Below are 20,427 nucleotides of genomic sequence, written 5' to 3'. Positions count from 1 at the left end.
TTTAGCATGCTTAGAAGATGCACTTCTAACACATGTTCCAAATTTCAAACTCCTTAAAATGATTACAGCTTACATGATAGAAATATTCAAAATGGCGGCCACATTAATGTTCTTTAATGTATCTATAGCTCTAAGAGGAAGTGAGCAGTTGATTTAACTTCAAATGAATATAAAGCCTTACCATTTTGGATTCGTAAGTATAAAGGGCTTTTAGAAGGGGAGGTTGTGGCGTTAGTAAGCTCTGCAAAGTATGGTCATCTTCTACCAAGCTGTCCACAAGCACCTTCAAATAGCCACTGTTAGAAAGATACAAAAGCCACTGCTGCTGCTTATCTACGGAGACAATCCGATCAAGTAGAGCCAGTGCCAGCATCTGAGGGAAGAACAAATCACAGTCTGAATCACGGAGACGGCCACCAAAATCATTGACAGAAACTGCCTTTCTATGTGAAAATACTTAGAACTCTTCTTACACGGGGAATGGTAGCTTGCAATAATATTCTTATTTTGTTTTTTTTGAGAAACTGAAAGCTATGTATACAGAATCTCGATTTATTAGTAAAAGGAAGAAAGGGACTTTTTAAAATAGTTTTTTTCCTAACTGCGAAATTTTACACGCTCATTACAGGAAACCTAGAAAACGTAGAAAAGCATATAGAAAATATGTGGTCTGTTAACACTGCTAATCCATTTTAGTCTCTCTCCTCCCAGTCTTTTTTCAATGCACAATAACACCTAAACTTTTTTCAACATAATTGAGAACTTACTACACAGTTTATATTTCATTCTATTCCTTAAAATCTCCTTTCCCATGGTCTTCAAATACAGTTGACTCTTGAACAACATGGGGGTTAGGAGCACAGTGGAAAATCCACGTGTAACTTTAGACTCCCCACGACCTTAATTACTAACAGCCTGCTGTTGACCAGAAGCCTTGCGGGTAACATAAACAGTAGATTAACATATATTTTCTATGTTATATGTACTATTTACTGTATTCTTCCAATAAAGTAAGCAAGACAAAAGAAAATGTTATAAAGAAAACCATAAGAAGAGAAAATACATTTACAGTGCTGTATTCTATTTGTCAAAACAGATCTGCGTATAAGTGGACCCATGCAGTTCAAACCCATGTTGCTCAAGGATCAGCTGTATATGATTTAAATGCTATGAAATTTTCCACTGGCAGGAAGTTATCTTCTCACTGCGTTATCACCAGTGTGACACGGTATTTTAAAGAAATATAAATGCAAATTCTCCTCCAGAAAGCAGAGAACGACATATTCAGTATAAAAGCTGTGCATCCAGCATTCTCTTAACTGAGATCTTCCTTAAACAACATTTCTACCAATGTAGGGCCAACCTCACAATCCACAAGAAGATTATTCTGAGGGAAAATTCTGAACAAACTGAAATTCTGAACAGAATTAAACAAAACATACAAATAAACAATAGAAATTTCAAATCATACCAAATAAGAAAATTCACTAAAATATATTACAGAAAACAATTCTCAATATGCAACATGCATTTGAAAGTTGATTCAGTTTATACCTTAATAAGTCAAAATATTTATTCAATTTTTCTACTAAATAGGAGTTACTGTACCCTTCCAATCTCATGACCATCACAGGCATCTCGACAGACCACTTCCATGAGCGCAGCGCCATAGCTCTCAATGATGGCTATGTTTTCTCGCTGTAATTTGCTAAAAACATCTTCAGGGGCTGTCAGCCTTTCCCACATAGTTTTCTTGGCTAAAAGAAAATATTTAAAACACTCCAATAAAAAACAGTTTGGTAACCGAGTAATTACACCTCATACACACGAGAAAAAAATCCCTCCATTACTCCTTGTACCCAAAGGCCCACCAACCAATGGGTCTAGGCAGGTGAACTTCAAGGACCCAATGCAAACATTCCATGTACGTACACTAAGATAACAATGGTATTAGGAAAAGGATAAACTAGCTATTCTCAAAGAAATCAAGATGAATTATAAGACTACAAGAGAACCAATATCTTGTGTTTATTCTGCTAACCAATCCTTTATTGAGATCTATGAGAAATGTAGCTAAAAAAATCAGATACAATGTAGACAAATATCTGCTTCCCAAAAAATCAGATAATTTTATTCTTTTATATTTTTAACTGACGTACTTATTAAAACAAAAAGTATACCCTGTATGATGGCAATTTAAATATACAACGATAACTAAAGATATGATCATACATTTAACACGAGATTCATGTAAACCTTCTAGAAAAGTTTTAAAAATATATTACATAAAGCCATGACCTATATTTGAAACCAATCTTATGACTTTTTTACTACATAGCAGTTATCTTTTAAAATTAGGGAAAAGCTCTCAAGATGAATTGATCAGAATGGAGAGTAAAAATGAAGCAAGCTTGGGGCGCCTGGGTGGCACAGTAGTTAAGCGTCTGCCTTCGGCTCAGGGCGTGATCCGGGCGTTATGGGATCGAGCCCCACATCAGGCTCCTTCGCTATGAGCCTGCTTCTTCCTCTCCCACTCCCTCTGCTTGTGTTCCCTCTCTCGCTGGCTGTCTCTATCTCTGTCAAATAAATAAATAAAATCTTTAAAAAAAAATGTAAAAAAAAAAAAAAATGAAGCAAGCTTAATCATGAAAAATAAAAGTTAACCCACATTGTGGCCTACACTCCATTATAAAGTTTACATCAGGCAAACTTTCAGTATTAATATTTTTTCGCTAAATATTTTTACCACTACTATGAATTTTCAGTTATTTTTAATCTCAAATAGTGTCAAAGGAGGGGACGGTTTTTACATTTCTCAATATGTCACCTCCTTAAGTCATATGGTCCCATCTACTTCTCAGCCTCATCTTCCGCTCTTTGCCTCTCCCACTAGCTGCCACCACACGAGCCTTTCTGTACGAAATTTACCACTTTGGTCTCAGGATCTTTGTACTTTGATCTCTCATGGTTTTCCCTGGGTCTTAGCATGGCTGCCTCCTCTTCTTCATTCCAGCCTCTAATATCACTTCCCAACTACATCTGACACTCCCTACACGTACACACACACACACAGAACACAGTACTATTGTATTTTCTGCATAGTACCTATTTACCAGGACCTCAGGTTGTGTTACAGTGGGATTCTGTTTTGTCTACCACTAGTCTCCCAGTACTTAGCACACTGGCTAGCACAGTAGCACCAGTATTACTGATGGACTAACAGCTTAAAGAAGGTTCAGACACTTGCCCCAGGGATGCCACCAGAAGCCCTCAGGATGGGTGTTCAAAAATCCAGTCTGCGGAGTTACTGCATTTTTTCTATTTTACACATAGGGTTGCCACAAAATTCTGTTTGAATACAGGTTTTGAGTAAAAGTCTGAAAGCCACCATTTTATAGTTTATTTTAGCCACAAATTATGTATTTCAAACACAGCTGAAATGAGGGTAGAGGGCTGCTGGAACATTACTCCACAGACCCTTCCACATGACCCTGAGATCTCTGCAAGAACCCCTGGGCTTCACAGTGAAAACTGAAAGCAGTGATTTGCAGAAAACCAGGAGAGGTATCAAAGAAATAACTTGATTTTCATTTTCAAACTGTGAATAAGATCACCAAGTTCCACATACTATTTATGCACAGCACCATCTAGAAATAAGAAAATTCTAAGTCTGCAATAATTTTAATTAGAACTTTCATTTAAATTTCCATTTTTGGAGGATAAATTAGTTCATTAGAAACCACCAAGTTGTTTTTTAATACTCCAAACCGTCCCTTCTTTCAACGTACCTTAGAAATCACTGCCATACAAACTTTCTAAATACCAACTTCATATCACTTTTCTCAATAATTTAAAATGGCTATCGACTGCTTAAGCCAATTACCTCTAACACTGCAATTTCATTTTCAAGGTCATTAATAATATGGTCCTACCCTCTCTACTTGACTTTATTTGCCATCAGCCTTCTCCCTTGCGTATACCCAGGACATCCTCCTTAGTCTTTACTCCCTCCCAGTTTGGGCCTTGCCTGAAAAGCCCTCCTCCATTTACTCCTGTGTAAATACATTTTTACCCGCAAAATCCAGTGAAAGTCTTGATCTCTTTTTTTCTCTTACTTCTTATAATTTATACTTGGGGTTTGAAAACTAAAGGCTGAGGGCAAAATCTGACCTGTTTTTATAAAGATTTAATGCAACATACCCACGGTCCTACATTTGCAGTCTCTGGCTGCTTTCGCACTATAATGGCAGGGTTGAGTACTTGCAACAGAGAGCATATGGCTTGCAAAGCCTAAAATACTTACTATCTGGCCCTTTACAGAAAAAGTTTGCTGGCATCTGGTCTATACCATCCAATTTAACATTTTCTGTTTTATAAATACATATATTGTCATTTCTACTAGAATATAATCCTTATGAAAATAAGAACCCAATTAATATTTTCTGCTTCTTAGAATAAGTGAAAATAACCAACCACCAAATGATTACTGATTTTTATTTGTATTGTGAAAAACTGGAAATAATCTAAATGTCCAAAAATGGGTAGGCTAAATAAATTATGGTATTCCATAAGTGACAAAATGTACAGAGCTATTAAAAACATTACTTAATGAAGAAAAAAGTTCATAAAATACTGAGTGGAGAGAAAAGGGAGATTATAAATAAATATTAAAATGATGGCTGGCTGTAACCAAAATGTTGTGGTAGTTCTTAGCAGGGTAAAATGTGTGATGACTTCTTCCTTTTGTTTATTAGTATGTTCTAAATTTCCTACATTTACTATGTATTTTTTTTTTAAAGATTTTATTTATTTATTTGACAGAGATAGAGACAGCCAGTGAGAGAGGGAACACAAGCAGGGGGAGTGGGAGAGGAAGAAGCAGGCTCATAGCGGAGGAGCCTGATGTGGGGCTCGATCCCAGAACGCCGGGATCACACCCTGAGCCGAAGGCAGACGCTTAACCGCTGTGCCACCCAGGCGCCCCTACTATGTATTTTGAAGCAAAAAAATAAAAGCTAAAAATTTTTTTTAAATGCCTGATTATTAACTCTAAGGTTCTCTGGTTCTTTTCTCGTCTTTTTTTTTTTTTTTTTTTTTTTTTAGAGAGAGTGCATGTGTGTGTGCGCAAGTTGGGGGGCAGAGGGAGAGGGACAGAATCTTAAGCAGGCTCCCCACCCAGCTTGGAGCACAACACGGGGCTCCATCTCACGACCTTGAGATCATGACCTGAGCCAAAATCAAGAGTCGGTTCCTTACCCGACTGAGCCACACAGGCGCCCCACGTTCTCAGGTTCTAGAAGAAGTGATGAGAAATGTACATCTAAATTCACAGCAAGAAAAGAGCCTACACTTAACTACATACACACACATAGAGCTATAGCTAGTGTTTTTAAGCCACTTACTGGAATCAGACCCAAAAGAATAGTCAACAGCAGGCAAGATGCTCTATAAAATCCTTTTAGTCCCACTACTTTATGACTTATAGATGTACTTATACTATAATGCCAGATCATACTAATGCCTAGACCGTACAAACTGAAAATCTCACAAAAGGATTCTCACAAATTTAATAATGGCAATAGATTGTCTTTTCTAACCTCCTTTTTAAAAAAGATTAATTGATATTATGGTTTCACAAAGAGCAAGAATATTCTTGCTCAAAAGTCATAAGAGCCCAAAAGAATTATGAGCAGAGCAGAAAATTCCTTATTCTTATGACAATTTCTAATGCTTACTTATAAATAAAGTATAAAACTGTATGATTAACTTGTCAAAATTAAGGGAAAAGAAAAGCCAACTTAAAACAATTAGAACACGGGGCACCTGGCTGGCTCAGCTGGTTTTGACTCAGGTCATGATCTCATGGGTTGTGAGATCACGCCTCGTGTTGGGCTCTACACTCAGTGGGGAGTCCGCTTGAAGATTCTCTCCCTCTGCCGCCTCCCACTCACTCGTGAGCACACACGCATGAGCTCTTTCTCTCTCAAATAAATAAACAAATCTTTAAAAATAAATAAATAAATAAATAAATAAAAGAAACAGAACATATGAGAAAAACTTATAATAAAAGTGTTTAAGATTGCAACAAATCAAACAATTTTAAAATTAAGTAATTGAGCTAACATCTTCCAAACAGCTATATCAACCAGCAATAAATTAAAGTTGAATGATAAGCTCCTAGAAAATGAAGTTATTAATGAATCTGTTTTAAAAGCAATATAATCCATTTTACTGAGATTACAATTCAAACAGGGCTAATCTCATGGACATAAAACTAAGAAAGATGTACTACACTCTCTGCTCCGAAATGTTAGCATAACTTTATAAATTGGCTTTGCAAATAAACTTCTATTAAAAATATTAACCAGATGAAAAAATGTGCTGAAAAATGTGTATCTTTGTAATTATCAATTTGTCTTTAAATGTGAAGTACTTTTATAATATTAGAGCTTAAGAAACAAACCAAAAAAGAAATTAAGAATATAACAACGGTGCTTCGTATTTTAACACTTAGGCTCTGGTCAAATTATCCATACTTTCTCCTAATGGTCACTGGTAGAAAAGAAAATAAAAGATAAAAAGAATACAGACAAAGAGAGATATTCATGATGTCACCTCCTGTCAACTAACCCCTAAGGATTACATTTGCAAAAGCTATGTCAGATTTTAACTACACTGTTCTTAACTGAAAAGACATATAAGAATAAGAATTCTTCCAAAGAATTTACTCAAAGAACATATGCTTTTGTTCCTCCCCAGATCTGCACTGAAAGCTCGAGGCAATGGAATCTACCTACAGGGATTTTCAGAAAGCTAACTGTATGCTTAAGAGCCATCTGAATTTCCTTTTCCCTAAACTGTATGTTCATATCCTATGTCCACTTTTCTACTGGGTTATTGATTTGTAGGTGTTCTTTACATATTAGAAATTAGTCCTTTATAACATGAGCTACAAATACTTTGCTGGTAGGTATTATCTATCAAATTAAAAGGAAAAAATTACGAATTGCAAAAAGACAACAACAAAAAAGATGAAGATGTGAGATGCTTTGGTCAGGAAAAGCAACATTCTATTACAAACTGAGAAAACTGAATTCTATTCTCAGATCTGTCGCAAACAAGCAAGTCGTTTAGTCTCTGTAATTCAGAATCTTTTTATAAAAAACAGGGAAAATAACTGCCCAGTATCCAGTATATATAGTTATGTTAAAAGTAAATTAGGGGTGAATTCCGTTTGGAGGCATCTCTGAGCTCGCCGAGTAGATGCCATGAGCAAAGCTCACCCTCTCGAGTCGAAAAAATTTATGGACAAGAAATTATTGAAATTAAATGGTGGCCAACATGTCTAAGGAATATTGCCGGGGTTCAATCTGTTTATGAATCTTGTGATAGATGAATGTGCGGAAATGGCAACTCATGGGCAACAGATCAATACTGGAATGGTGGTAATATGAGGCAATAGTATCATGATGTTAGAAGCCTTGGAACAGGTATAAACAATGGGTGTGTTCATGAGAAAAAAATCAACTACTTTCACATGTCCCCTCTCCATAGTACCTGTTTAACTACAATATAAAAATGAGGTCATGTGCATTTTCATACTGAACTTTTTTGTTAAATAAACTTTTATAATAGTGTAAACAAACAAATAAATAAAGTAGGGGCGCCTAAGTGGCTCAGTTGGTTAAGCGTCCAACTCCTGGGTTTTAGCTCAGGTCATGATCTCAGGGTCTTGAGATCAAGCCCCGTGTGGGGCTCTGTGCTCAGTGAGAAGTCTGCATGAGATTCTCTCTCCCTCTTCCTCTGCCCCTCCTCCTGCTTGCGTGTGCGCACTCTCTCTCTAAAATAAGTAAATAAACTCTTTAAACAATAAATAAATAAATAAATAAATAAATAAATAAAGTAAAAGTGGTAGGGGAAGTAAGTATATAGACATTAAAAATTCAGTTTCTGTTTTAAAACAAAATAGAAAGTAGGTACAGTATCAAATATACATATACACATAGGTCCTCAATAAACATTTATTGAATTTAATATTTCTTTTTTTTTTTTTTAAAGTAGGCTCCACGCTGAGCATGGAAGTGGGGCTTGAAATGAAGACCCTGAGATCAAGACCTGAGCTGAGATCAAGAGTTGGAAGCTCAACCGACTGAGCCATTCGGGTGCCCCTGAATTTAATACGTCTAATTTGAAACTTAAAAACACTAGTATCTAGGGAATAAAGTACTTTGCTATTTAAAATAAGTCAAAATAGGGGCGCCTGGGTAGCTCAGTCGTTAAGTGTCTGCCTTTGGCTCAGGGCGTGATCCCGGAGTCCTGGGATTGAGCCCCACATCGGGCTCCCTGCTCTGCTGGGAGCCTGCTTCTTCCTCTCCCACTACCTCTGCTTGTGTTCCCTCTCTGGCTGGCTGGCTCTCTCTCTCTGTCAAATAAATAAATAAAATTAAAAAAAAAAAAAAAGTCAAAATAAGCAAACCAAGTCAAAATAAACTAAGGGATGAAATTACTCTAAAAATAGATCATTTGAAAATTAAAAAATAAAGGAGAATTTTCTTTTGTGGTCACACTACTTTATCACATCTTAAGGAATGATGGGGTATAAAGAGCATGCTGTGGTGCACCACCTAGTGGTTATGTGGTGATTTTGCCGTAATTCTACTAAATAGAATGTCACAAAAATTTTAGACAAGAGAAAAATGGGGGAGGTAGGTTGGGGGAGCAGGGAGTGGAATCCCCATTACTATCTCTCTTTATAAAAGCTCCTATTTCTTTAAAAAGCTTCTCTGAACTATTATTTAATGACTTTAAAAATATTTTTGTGCATTTTTTAAGTGGCTTGGGCATTTCTATAAATACATCATTTGGCTATTATTACCTTCTAAGAAAGATATGTAAAAATATATAGCCAGTAAAGAGTAATATGAGATAACTTGGGTCTTACACACAGTGGTTTTTAAAAATCTGTGTACAAAATAGCAAATACTTATAAAGGTTCTCAGAAGGGTACCAGGAGTCCATTATCAAAAGGTGCTTATAATAAGTTCTTAAATAGCAGAATAACTCTGGAGTAGAGTATTATATACTCAACTGCTGAATAGTTAAAAACATTTTTCATATCCAGAAACCAAAGAGTCCAGGTTATTACTCTTAATTAAAAATGCTAATTATATTTTAGAAAGTGGGATTTATCAACATTTTATCAATATTTTAAATAGGTATTACCTTAGACCAAGAAATTCTACTTCTTGGGATTTATCCAAGAAAAACCTCACATTAGTACAAAAAGACACATGTACACTATTGATGAGACTTCAAACCGGTATAACGCCATTTGGCAGAACCTACTAAAATAAAAATGTGCGTACCCTTTCACGTGGAAATTTCACCATGAAGGATTTTTCTTGAAAAATTCACAGGCATATAAAAGAATATTTGAAGCAGCACTTCTGTGACAGTAAAAAATTAGAAACAACAGAAGTGCCTATGAATAATACAAGCGGGGAAATAAACGTTTCCATATTATGGAACAACAATCATTTGATAGAAGATTCAACTAGGGGCGCCTGTGTGGCTCAGTCAGTTAAGCATCTGCCTTCGGCTCAGGTTATGATCCCAGGGTCCTGGGATGGAGCCCCAAGTCAGGCCCTCTTCTCAGCAAGGAGCCTCCTTCTACCACTCTTGCTCCCTCTGTTTGTGCTCTGTCAAATAAATGAATAAAAAATCTTAAAAAAAAAAGAAGAAGAAAGAAAAGATACAACTAGATATGCACTGTGATGTACTGCAAAGAGAAGAAAGACACGGACACACTAAGTATGGCATATTGTTCAGTGGGACCAGAGACAACAGAGGGAGTTAAAAATATATGTAAGCTAAAGTGGCATCTGAGTGTTTTTATAGCACTCATGTACTGCCTTCTTAATTTTAGAAAATTAAACATTCTTCCTTGACTTTAGAGTAGACGCTTTAACGATTCCATATAGACTCATTTATTACAGCTTTGCTTAGCCAAAAGATGGAAAAGAGATTTTTTAAATTTAAAATAACCAATCTCTAAAACAGAAAAGAAGAGAAATCCATCTAGTTCTACCTGCTTCTAATGTGTCTGGTTCATCTGGTCTCTGGGCGATCTGTAAGTAATACAACAGAGAGCCATACAGATGTGTCCTCACTCGCTGGAATCCGCCACCTAGGGAGATATATAGTAAAAGTCTTTTTTCAAATTAAAGTTAAAACAAATACAAAAGGTATAATTTTTAAGAAATTTAGATGAAAAAACCTGTCTTCAAAATGAAGTCCAAGAGCTTCTTCAATATGATGTGAAGCGAAGAATCTCCAATAGAAGCAAAACCCACCCCTGGGTTCTCTGCTGGAGGCGGGGAGGTGAAAGAACTATCAAGCATAAAAGCATAATGGGTCTCTCCGGGTCCCAAGACTAATGGCTGCTTCTGTTCTGTGCGAACGGCTTGGCTTAGGTGAGCAGTCAGGGTGAACACAGCACCTGCTACCACCGGCATTAACTCCTGTGCTGCTTCATCATCCAGTATCTTAAATCGGAAAGACAAATCAGAGTGAGGACTGCACTATCAGCTAGCTTTTATATGCACTCAGCTTTTCAACCACCATAAGAATGTAAGAATGGAATGACACTGTTCAAAGAAAACAAAAGCTAATATACAGAAAGAAATTTAAACGTGATGCTGGTAACACGTGTTCTTAACCAGAAAGAATGCCTATCAAAATTAACCTTAGAGAGGTTTTTAATGTAATTCACACAAATGGTCTCAGCACCAAAGTGTCCCATCCAGTATGTCCAGGGTGGGATCTATCCCTGTGTATTTGTAAAAAGCTCCCTAGATGATTCTGATACACACTCTGACTGAGAACCACTACTGTACAGAAGCCTTTCTCAAGGAAAGTCTTAACACCGGCAGTGCACAACTCTATTTATTCCTAATATAAAAGGGGGGGGGGAAGGATGGTGGAAACTGTGCTTAAGTGGTATACAAATATTTGTTCAGCAATATAGGAAGTAATTAGGAAGTAAGGAAATTTAGGAAGCAATTTAGGAAGTATGTCACCTTATCATGCACATCTTGTAAAATATCACGAATAATCAGTTGTCGGTCCTCTGCCTGAATGAGGTCCTGGGGACAAGCTGTCAGTATAATTTCTACCAGCTGCCTCCATGACTCTAATACATGCCGTTTTGCATGAAGACACTGCAGCAATTTGTTTCTTCCTACCACATACTGAAGAATAGTGCTGATTTCCTAAAGCCACAGAAATTGAATCACAAGGTTAACACATGCGCAAACAATATCTTTTATTAAGAGTCCTATTTTTTTTTAAGTTTATTTATTGGGGTACCTGGATGGCTCAGCTGGTTAAACATCTGACTTCGGCTCAGGTCATGATCTTATTAGGGTCCTGGGATCAGGCCCCAGGCCGGGCCCCCCGATCAGAGGGGAGTCTGCTTCCCCTTTGCCCTCTCCCTCTGCCCCTCCCCCCACTCATGTGCGAGGGTGCTCTCTCTCTCAAATAAATAAAATCTTTTATAAATAAATAAATGTTTATTTATCTTTTTTTAGTAATCTCTACACCCAATGTGGGGCTCGAACTCACGACCCTGAGATCAAGAGTCACAGGCTCCTCTGGCTGAGCCAGCCTAGAGTCCCAACAGAGTTCTGTTTTTAACTCTATCCATTCATCTGAATACATTTATAGTATACTTTGGAAACCTTCCACATGCATGCCAATAAGCGGAGGTGATGGGTAGAAATGAGCTTTTTAACCCCATCTTCTCTTTGTATTGTCTACTTACACTTACTCTAGAGCACTAGAGTTGCCTAAAACTCAAGGTCAAGCGCATGTCTCCCTGGCCTTTTATTTCTTTGCCTTTTGCTTTGGCCTAGCCAGCTGTGTTTCTGCGCATGTGGTTCTTCCCACCTTGCCTATTACTCCCCACCTGTGATGACAAATGACCCCCTCTTTCCTCACTGACAGAGAGCAAGGGAAGTCAAATACACAATATGGACAGGTTGCAAATCCTTAACTAGCATAGCAGAAAAAGATGCTACTTCTTCTGGCACCCAGACATTAACTTCAGTTTAGTTTACTTTTAAAGTCAAAATGAAAGATTTCATTAACGTTTAATCTTAAGTAGTTTGCTAATTAATCAGCTACAAGTCAATTCACCGTTTTGTTTTCGAATTGGCAATTAAGTAGTTTAAAAAGGTTCAAACGAACATACACTCAATGGGCCTTACCTCCATCAGTAGAGGTCTCTGTCCGATGGCTGCCATACCCTGAAGGGCATTTACTTCAGCTACAAGAACCCTATGAAGAAGCTACATAATTGAGAAAAGAGAAAAATCAGACCATTGCAGACACCGACAGAACAATACTTCTGGCAATTACTATAAACTGCCCTAGAGGAAAAGTTTTGGATACGTTTACATATAATTTTCGAGTGGCACTGTCTAGTTTCAAGTCAAAAACTTTAGGTATCCATCACATTACTAAGTGGTACCAAAGCGCCTCTGTAGCAGGTCAGCTGGTGCAAATGCCCTTGGATATCTTCTTCTTACTAGTGAGGCCATTACCATTTACCTGGTAGAGAGTTAAACAGCTAAAACCATTCCATAGCTGGGCAGCATGATTGCTCTCAGGAAAGTGATGGGGAACTTTTAAAGAGGTAAAGTTAGTGTGGCCTATTCAGTTTCATTTCCCAGCTGTTTGAAAAATGAAAACCACAGCCCAATAAATCAATATCCTTATCAGAAAACAACAACTGTATGGCTCTATTTCTGTCCGATGACTCAAAGTCAGAAGCACTTGATACGGCACACACTTTAAAACAATCTTCACCTTGACGTTGCAGACTGTCTGTCCCCGTAAATTCTTGTGCTCACAGTTAGCAATAACTTGTTCGATCTGGGCCCGATCAAAGAAGTCCAACTGCAAAGGTTCAGGGATCTCCTGACTGAAGTCAATTGAGTCAAGAATACTTAGAATTTTTCGACGTACTAGAAAAAATAAAAAGTAGTTCAATTTTACTTGGGACAGTGAGGAGAAGAGCAAACCACTGTACTCTGCTCACTCCCAAAGGCAGTGCTATGTTCACGCAAGTCCAGCAACAGAGGACTGAGTTTGAAACCTAAATTTGACTTTATTTCTAATACATCCATTTACAAAAACATTTTTTCCATTCATTCATCCTAGTTATAAAAAAAATTATTTCTGAATGGCAAATAATCCTTTCTAAAGCTTTTCTTATACCAGTTCAGAATTTGCAGATACAGGCGTAATAATTACCTCTTGAAATTTTAAGCAATTTAATATATACCTATAAAGTCATCACAGATTCAAAGGGCTTTACCTTTTGTAGCAGTGTCAAAGTGAAGGAACCCAGAGACAGACCTATTTTCATCTTCTATTCCTCCTTCACCATCTGTGAGAGCATCAATAATAACAGATCAGGAAAAGAACAATGTACTTGCAAAATTTATTTGGAAATAACAAACATAAGGTATTTCTTTTTCTAGGTCATTGTTGCTAGGTCAAAGAGCCCTCTGCAAATGGATAATTGAAATGCAAAGATAATGAGAACTTACCAACAACATTCATCTAATTCTTTCCGTCCCTAGGAGATCCACTTCACAATTGTAAAGAGGATAATCAGAACTCCCAAAGAGGCAGGACCCAATCATGCCAATGAGATGATTAGAAAAGCTTATGTTTAATTTGCATGTATAAAACACATTAAAATATCGTGGGTCGTGCTGGCTCAGTGTGACACACCCCACTGAATATTTGTGGATATGAATATAGCAGAATGTGGATGCTTCAAGCAATAATAAAACGGCAATTAGGAGATGATTTAAAAATTTTGTGTTTTAAGGAAAAAAAGTCAAAAGACAGAAAGAACTTGTTTGGCCTACAATCACATGCTAATAAGCACAAGACTGTCATGCTTGCATTCACACAGACCAGTCAGCAGCACACTAAAACAAATGCCAACACACGCACGCTGACCTGAGTACGGTTTCACGGGCATGTCATCCAGTAAGAGGTGTAGGAGCCTCTGGGTATGTGACCGTTGACGATTCAGAGAAGTTACCCTTAGTTCTATTGAGGCAGTCTTCATTAGCCATGACATCTGGTTCAGCATAGACATTTCATACTCTGTAAGTTACATACTGAAATTTAGTTTCACAGAGTAATAACACAGGATCGTAACAGACCTTAAATTCCATAACTCATTAGATATCTTCCCACGTAACACAGTAAATAACTTATGAAACCTGGCATCATAATAATTTATCACTCTAAGAAAATTAAAAAAGCAAAAATAGATGCTAAGAGAGAAAAAAATAAATAAGTATATGTCTATAAAAGATCAGCCAAAGCAAATGAAGAACAAAAGAGAATCAAGTTTCCATTACCAGAATAATTTTACACAGATCTACAGAATTGTAAGTCTGTCCTATTTTGACATTAATATGGAACTTCATACTTAAAAAATAATTAGTTCTCAAATAACTTGTAAAAAAAATCCTAACATACAGTTTGACTTTCATTTCCTAAAACAAATACTTAATGCATAATTTTATGATATCTCTTAAGACAATAAAGGACACGTGATTTAACAATTAGGGTTGGTCTTTACACCACAGCAGCCACTCAAGAGCTACAGCCATAGCCCTGTGCGACCCTATGGCTGTGGGCCTCAACAAGGGCCACCAGGTGACCAAGAACATGAGAGAGCTGAGGCACAGCCACCATGGGCGCCTCACCAAGCACACCAAGGTCATGTGGGACATGATCCGGGAGGTGTGTGGCTTCACCCCATAAGAGCAGTGTGCTTGTGGAGCTGCTCAAGGTCTCCAAGGGCAAGGGGCTCTCAAGTTCATCAAGAAAACGGTGGGGACACACACCAACACCAAGAAGATGAGAGGAACTTAGCAATATCCGGACAGCCACAAAGAAAGCAGCTGTCGAGAAGGACCGAGCCCCGCCCTACTACGTGCATACTAAAACCTTTCCAGAAACAAAAATAAAAATGAAACCTACAATTAGGATTGGGAATCACTGATAGAAGTTTTTGAATCCAATATTCTTAATACGCCTAATCTGAAGTCCTAAAATTCTAACAGTATAAACACAAAATATACCAAATACTACTACTACTACTGCCACCAGCTCTACTGCCAACAGGTAAAACTAGACTGATTTTTGAAAGACAAATACAGTAATAGGTAAGACATTAACTTTGCTTCCTAATTAGGTAGGAAGGAGGGTTTCTTAAAAAGCTTGTTATACAAACAAAATCTAAAGACTAAAAATTAAGACATGTTTATTATGAAAATGAAGTGAAAAATTTTTTGCCATTAGATAATTCCCAAGGGCCTCTCACACCATCACTCTAAAAAGTAGATTAGAAGCTGAAAATTACTAGTAACACAAATTTATTATGAAATCTGTGAGCTTACATTTCCAAAACATAAAGATGATACAAAATAATCTTCAAAAAAACTCCATAGATTGCAACTGTCTGGATATAATATGAATTCAGAAAATTGTTACAAAATGATCAAAAAGAAAACTATATAGTAGAATCCTATAAAACATAGGTAGCCTGGGATTGAGTTGGTCAGGTCAATAAACTCAGCTATATTTTCCACTGTACTTAGTTTTCCATTTCTCATGTCGAGACCTGAATTGGTTTCAATATATACACAAGAAACAAAATCAAAACAAGAGATTTTAATTTAAAAGCCTTCACTTAAAAAATCTAAATTTCCAGAATCATCTTATATAAGTATTTGCTTATCTCTTCAACATAGTCCAAAAATTTTATTTGGTAGTACAAGGATCAAAGCCCTGACAAGCTGTTTTTAAATAATTTTATGCCAGCAGCTAGAATATTAGGCTTCTCAAGAACAAATTACAAAAGCAAACCAAAGTAACAAAGAAGCAAAGTAACAAAATGAGAGCAGAATTCCACACATACTGTAACGGCTACCCCGGAATGTTCTATCAATAAAATCACTCAACATGGACTTTACAAATTAGTTATAACAGTACGGGAAAATAATGTCCTACCTTTGTTAGAAAAAGGTAAATGCTGCAACTGAGAAAATAAGAAATCCTGGCTGGTTCTCAAGTACCTCATCGTAGGACCGGATGTGTCAGAGCACGCACACAACTGATAAATCACCTGAAGATCGACAATGAAACAAGAAAATGCCCACATCATTTTCTGTGTGCTATAAATTTTAAGATAAAAGGTGACCTTAGGTTTCCTAAACGGAAACTAAGATCCATTAGTAACTCAAGCAAAATGGATGAACACAGATATAAAACAGATGCTCAGTTACAAGCAGTTGCTGGTACCCCAAGGCAAGAAAATATACTGGAATATAATTGAGAGTGCTGATGACATCGTTATAGAACTAACCTTGAAGTCAGCCTAAGTATATTTATTAATACATAACAGTTAAGTTTAGTATTTCAACTATTATTAATAGCAAATTACTTGAAGTAACTTTGAAAAACTGTACTTAATCTATCTGAACCGCAGGAAGATAAAAAACTTACCAGGACTGAAGCAATCAAAAAAATAAAAAAACAAAGATCCACAGATTCAACGTAATAACAAATATAAACTCTAAATTAAATAAAAATTTAACAGAAAATAATGGAACTGAGGATAAAAGCTTTTATAACAAATGTAAGAAAAAGTAAATACCTATAATATATATTAAGCTCTCCATTAGGTATGAGTATCATAAAGATTCAAATAGATAAAATGGCAAAACGCATTTTTACATGAGGGGAAAAAAATACAGCCCTTCATCAAAAAAAAAGTCCAACCTTTTCAGTAATAAAAAAATTAAGGCAATAATAAGGCAGATAGGTCCCTTATTGTAAACAGCAAAATTTTTAACTGTAGAAAAAGCAAATCCCAGTTTTTGGCAAAATGATAGTGAAAACTTTCATCGGGGCGCCTGGGTGGCTCACTCAGTTAAGCGTCCACCTTCAGCTTGGGTCACGATCTCAGGGTCCTAGGATTGAGCCCTGCATCAGGCTCCTTGCTCAGCAAGGAGTCTGCTTCTTCCTCTCCCTCTGCCCCTCCCCACCACTTGTGCTCTATCTCCCCTTCTGTCTCAAATAAATAAATAAATAAAATCTTAAAAAAAAAAAAAACCTTTCATCTATGAATGGTTTTATAAATATTTATTAGATGCTTTCCATTAACAGGCATTTTAAATTCATCTGTTATTGGCTCTATTTAATACCTACTATAACTGTCACGATTACTTACAAATTACAATCTGTAAGTCATAAAACTATTCATATGCTTTGACCCAACAGCCTATCACCATTATTTGTAGATTCTGTATTCGTAAATTCATCTACACGTTAAAACTTATTTATAACTCCACGATCAATACACGCACGCTCTTGCACTCGCTCAAGGAAAGGCACAGAGCAGCAGAACACCCGAGCTGCCCACCTTGCACGCTCTCCGCTGAGGCTGAAGAAGGCAATGCTCTGTCCTGGTTTTAGCTCTAATGTTGTAACAGCTGTCCTTTCCATATATTGTAAGTGATCCGTTTCCCCTATTTTGTGCCTTTTGTTTTTCAAATTTTGTGATTTTGCCATTTAAAATGGCCCCCAAGCATAGTGCTGAAGTAAGTGTTCCTGAGTGCAAGAAGCCTAGGACGTGCCTTACATTGAAAATACAGGGGTTAGGTAAGCTTCATTCAGGCACGAGCTGTACTGGTCTTGAGTTCAATGCTAATGAATCCACAATATGTATTAAGTAAAGTGTCTTTTAACAGAAACATAAACCAACAAGGTTACTGAATTATCAGTTGAGGGAAACGTTGGGACCAGAGGCTTACAGGGTTCTAACACTGTTTTCCCTAGGAGCAATGGCTCGATATTCCCAATTCCGGGTTCACTGTGAATTTATAAAACCAATAATGACAATCAACTGTAAATCCATGTCTGGACTTACATTCTTAAGAAAAATACAGAACAACAAAAAGTAACTAAAGGTGTTTGCGAGAGCACAGTAAAAAAACCTGCAAACAATCTAAACATAATTTACATTGCAGCAGCACAGGAAGTTTATACAGAGGGGGAAGGACACAAAACTATCAGCAGAGTAAACTACACCAACGTCTACACGAGCAAAAAGGTAAAAAGAACACAAGGTAAAACTGAAATCTTTCGGTTGCGGATGTATGCTTGCTTTTCAGATGGCTGTGATGTTATTTTTGATACTCTATAAACAAACAAAAATTGGTAAGCTAATACTGAACTTTTCCAAACAACACAAAACCAGTTACCCGTATTAGATGGCCAGCTGAGACACAAGAACAGGATGCTCAAAAATGTGGGACAGGTCATACTGTCAGAGGGAGGACACAGCAAGGGAGCTCCCAAAGCACTACAAGCCATTTTGCAAGTGTGTGCCCACTGACCTCCCCAGTTCCCAAGACCAGGCAGGAAAAATCTCCATCCTCAGAGAGGAGAGAGCAAAGGTACAGACAGGCTCAGTCTCAACTTCTTCACCCAGAAAGCCTTGTCCTGCTGGAAGATGAAGGTATCAGTAAGGTCCAATCTATTTCCCTTTGCTACAATCAGAGTTCTCTAAACTAACAAGATCTTCTTAGAAGTTTGAAGACGTTTTTCTGAAGCAGAGTAAAGTATAAACCTATAGGTGAAGGAAGCATCTTTCATTAAGAATGGAGCAGTGCTCTTTGTTAAAATGCAGAGTCTGACTCGGCAGTCTGGAGCGGGGCCTGAGATTCTGTGCTAACTAGCTCCCGGGAGGGCCGGCTGATGAGGCGGGACCCCATTTTGAGTAGCGAAGTCACAGAGCATCTGTAAGAAGCTGGCAGACTGCTGGGACAGACACGTTTTCGTTGGCCAGGACGGTGTATTACAAATCAGAGCATCTGGCAAACCAGGGCCTGCACTCTGACGTGGTAAAACTCAGCAGAGCTGAGCAGCAGCGCATCTGCTTTCCGGTCTGTCAGACTCTGCCGCCGCCCTCTCCCCCACCTTTCTGTCTTCAGTCTGGCTCCCTTACGTCACCTGCCTCACTCCTTTAGCCTCCATGATTAAGCTTATCAACTACTTCTACCTAAATAGGTCGAATTCTAGAGCACTGCTAAAATGCGTATCAAGTTTGTTCCCCCATTAAGGAAGAGTTCATTTTGATTCTGAGGAAGACCTAGCTTACAGGCTTTCCTTCCAGGACTTGCAGTGAGGGGCTGTTTGGACAGCCAGAGGGCAGAAGAAAATCGTTAAGAATTACAAAAAGAAAAATAGAGAATAATAAAAATCTCCAGGTCACTAAAAGTCAATGATGCCTTTCTTATTCTGAAACTCTGAATCAAGGATGCTACTGAAATTGAGAAATGAGTCACACCTTATAAAGCCTAGCTTTTCAAACACAAAATGAGTAAGACAAGAAATAATCACAAGAGAACACAGGCAAAACAGAAGCTCTCAGTACAGTTTAAACTCCGCACTAATTTGACTTTCCACCACCTTACATTTAGCTCCAGCACTGCAGGAGTCACGTGGTTCTTAAGTAGTGCTTTCACCCACGGTCCTACATTCTCAGCTAAGTCTCACAACAGCCCACTGCACACATTAAACTCAGAGAAGTTTCGTGCCACACCCAAGCTGATTTAGCTAGTTAAGGGGCAGAGGTGAGAATCAGAGGTCTTCTATTGTCTTCACCAAAAAGAAACAACTTGAAATAGTACTACTGGACACTTTCTACACTACCGGGTTAAAATCCAACTCAAAAATCTAATTTCCCTCATTTTTCAAGAGAGCAACATATAGGATCTGTACATCTATAAGATCTTGGGGTGTGTGCTCTATGGATTTTATCTACAAATGAAAGACAAACCAAACTACCAAATGAACTCATTTCAACTCAAGTCTTACTGTTATACTTCCATATCTGTGATATATTCAAGCACCTTAGTTAAATTTCTTCTACTAAGTGCTATTAAATACAGCCTTCTGTATACCTGGTAACATAGTTCAGCGAGTTGAGGAGATTCTCTCACTGCCACCGGGCCTGTTCTCCCTTCGGTTCCTTTCTCCAAGATGTTTAAAATGGCATGAAGGCATGTCCGAGGGCAACCTAACACTCCTACGTGAAACCAAAAAGAAATTTAGCTTTTCAAATTTCTGCATTAGAAACCTTAAAATACCTTTAGAAATATTAAATTCCATAAATATACACTCCATTGTAAACACACTTGCAAACACTGACAAAGAAAATCAATAAATGCTAATTTTCAAGGCTTAATTTGTCACCTTGATCTAAGTTCTAAAGATTACCTACCATATGACCTCTCACTTCCAGTGAATTATCCCATGAGCCCAGAA

At 37.5% G+C, this 20,427-nt stretch overlaps 1 protein-coding gene and 2 pseudogenes across 2 annotated transcripts in view; 2 read left to right on the top strand and 1 right to left on the bottom strand.

Moving 5' to 3' along the window:
* NUP205 (nucleoporin 205) overlaps window positions 1–20,427 on the bottom strand; it is a 95,004-nt gene that overhangs the window by 19,769 nt on the left and 54,808 nt on the right. For both annotated transcript variants that reach the window (XM_044388549.3, XM_026511586.4), the window contains exons 22-32: window positions 20,064–20,188; window positions 16,105–16,219; window positions 14,035–14,184; window positions 13,379–13,450; window positions 12,868–13,025; window positions 12,267–12,347; window positions 11,079–11,270; window positions 10,277–10,544; window positions 10,088–10,186; window positions 1,609–1,757; window positions 182–373 (exon numbers count right to left, since the gene is read on the bottom strand). In XM_044388549.3, the coding sequence (XP_044244484.1) occupies window positions 182–373; window positions 1,609–1,757; window positions 10,088–10,186; window positions 10,277–10,544; window positions 11,079–11,270; window positions 12,267–12,347; window positions 12,868–13,025; window positions 13,379–13,450; window positions 14,035–14,184; window positions 16,105–16,219; window positions 20,064–20,188 (1,601 nt within the window). The remainder of the gene's footprint in view (window positions 1–181; window positions 374–1,608; window positions 1,758–10,087; window positions 10,187–10,276; window positions 10,545–11,078; window positions 11,271–12,266; window positions 12,348–12,867; window positions 13,026–13,378; window positions 13,451–14,034; window positions 14,185–16,104; window positions 16,220–20,063; window positions 20,189–20,427) is intronic.
* Window positions 7,234–7,496, top strand: LOC123001699 (small nuclear ribonucleoprotein G-like; annotated as a pseudogene).
* LOC113265742 (60S ribosomal protein L36-like) lies at window positions 14,412–15,094 on the top strand (annotated as a pseudogene).

Source organism: Ursus arctos, unplaced genomic scaffold, assembly GCF_023065955.2.
Source record: "Ursus arctos isolate Adak ecotype North America unplaced genomic scaffold, UrsArc2.0 scaffold_3, whole genome shotgun sequence".
Classification (NCBI taxonomy): domain Eukaryota; kingdom Metazoa; phylum Chordata; class Mammalia; order Carnivora; family Ursidae; genus Ursus; species Ursus arctos.
Note: the sequence above shows the minus strand (reverse complement) of the source record. Positions and strands in the feature narration are given on the sequence as shown.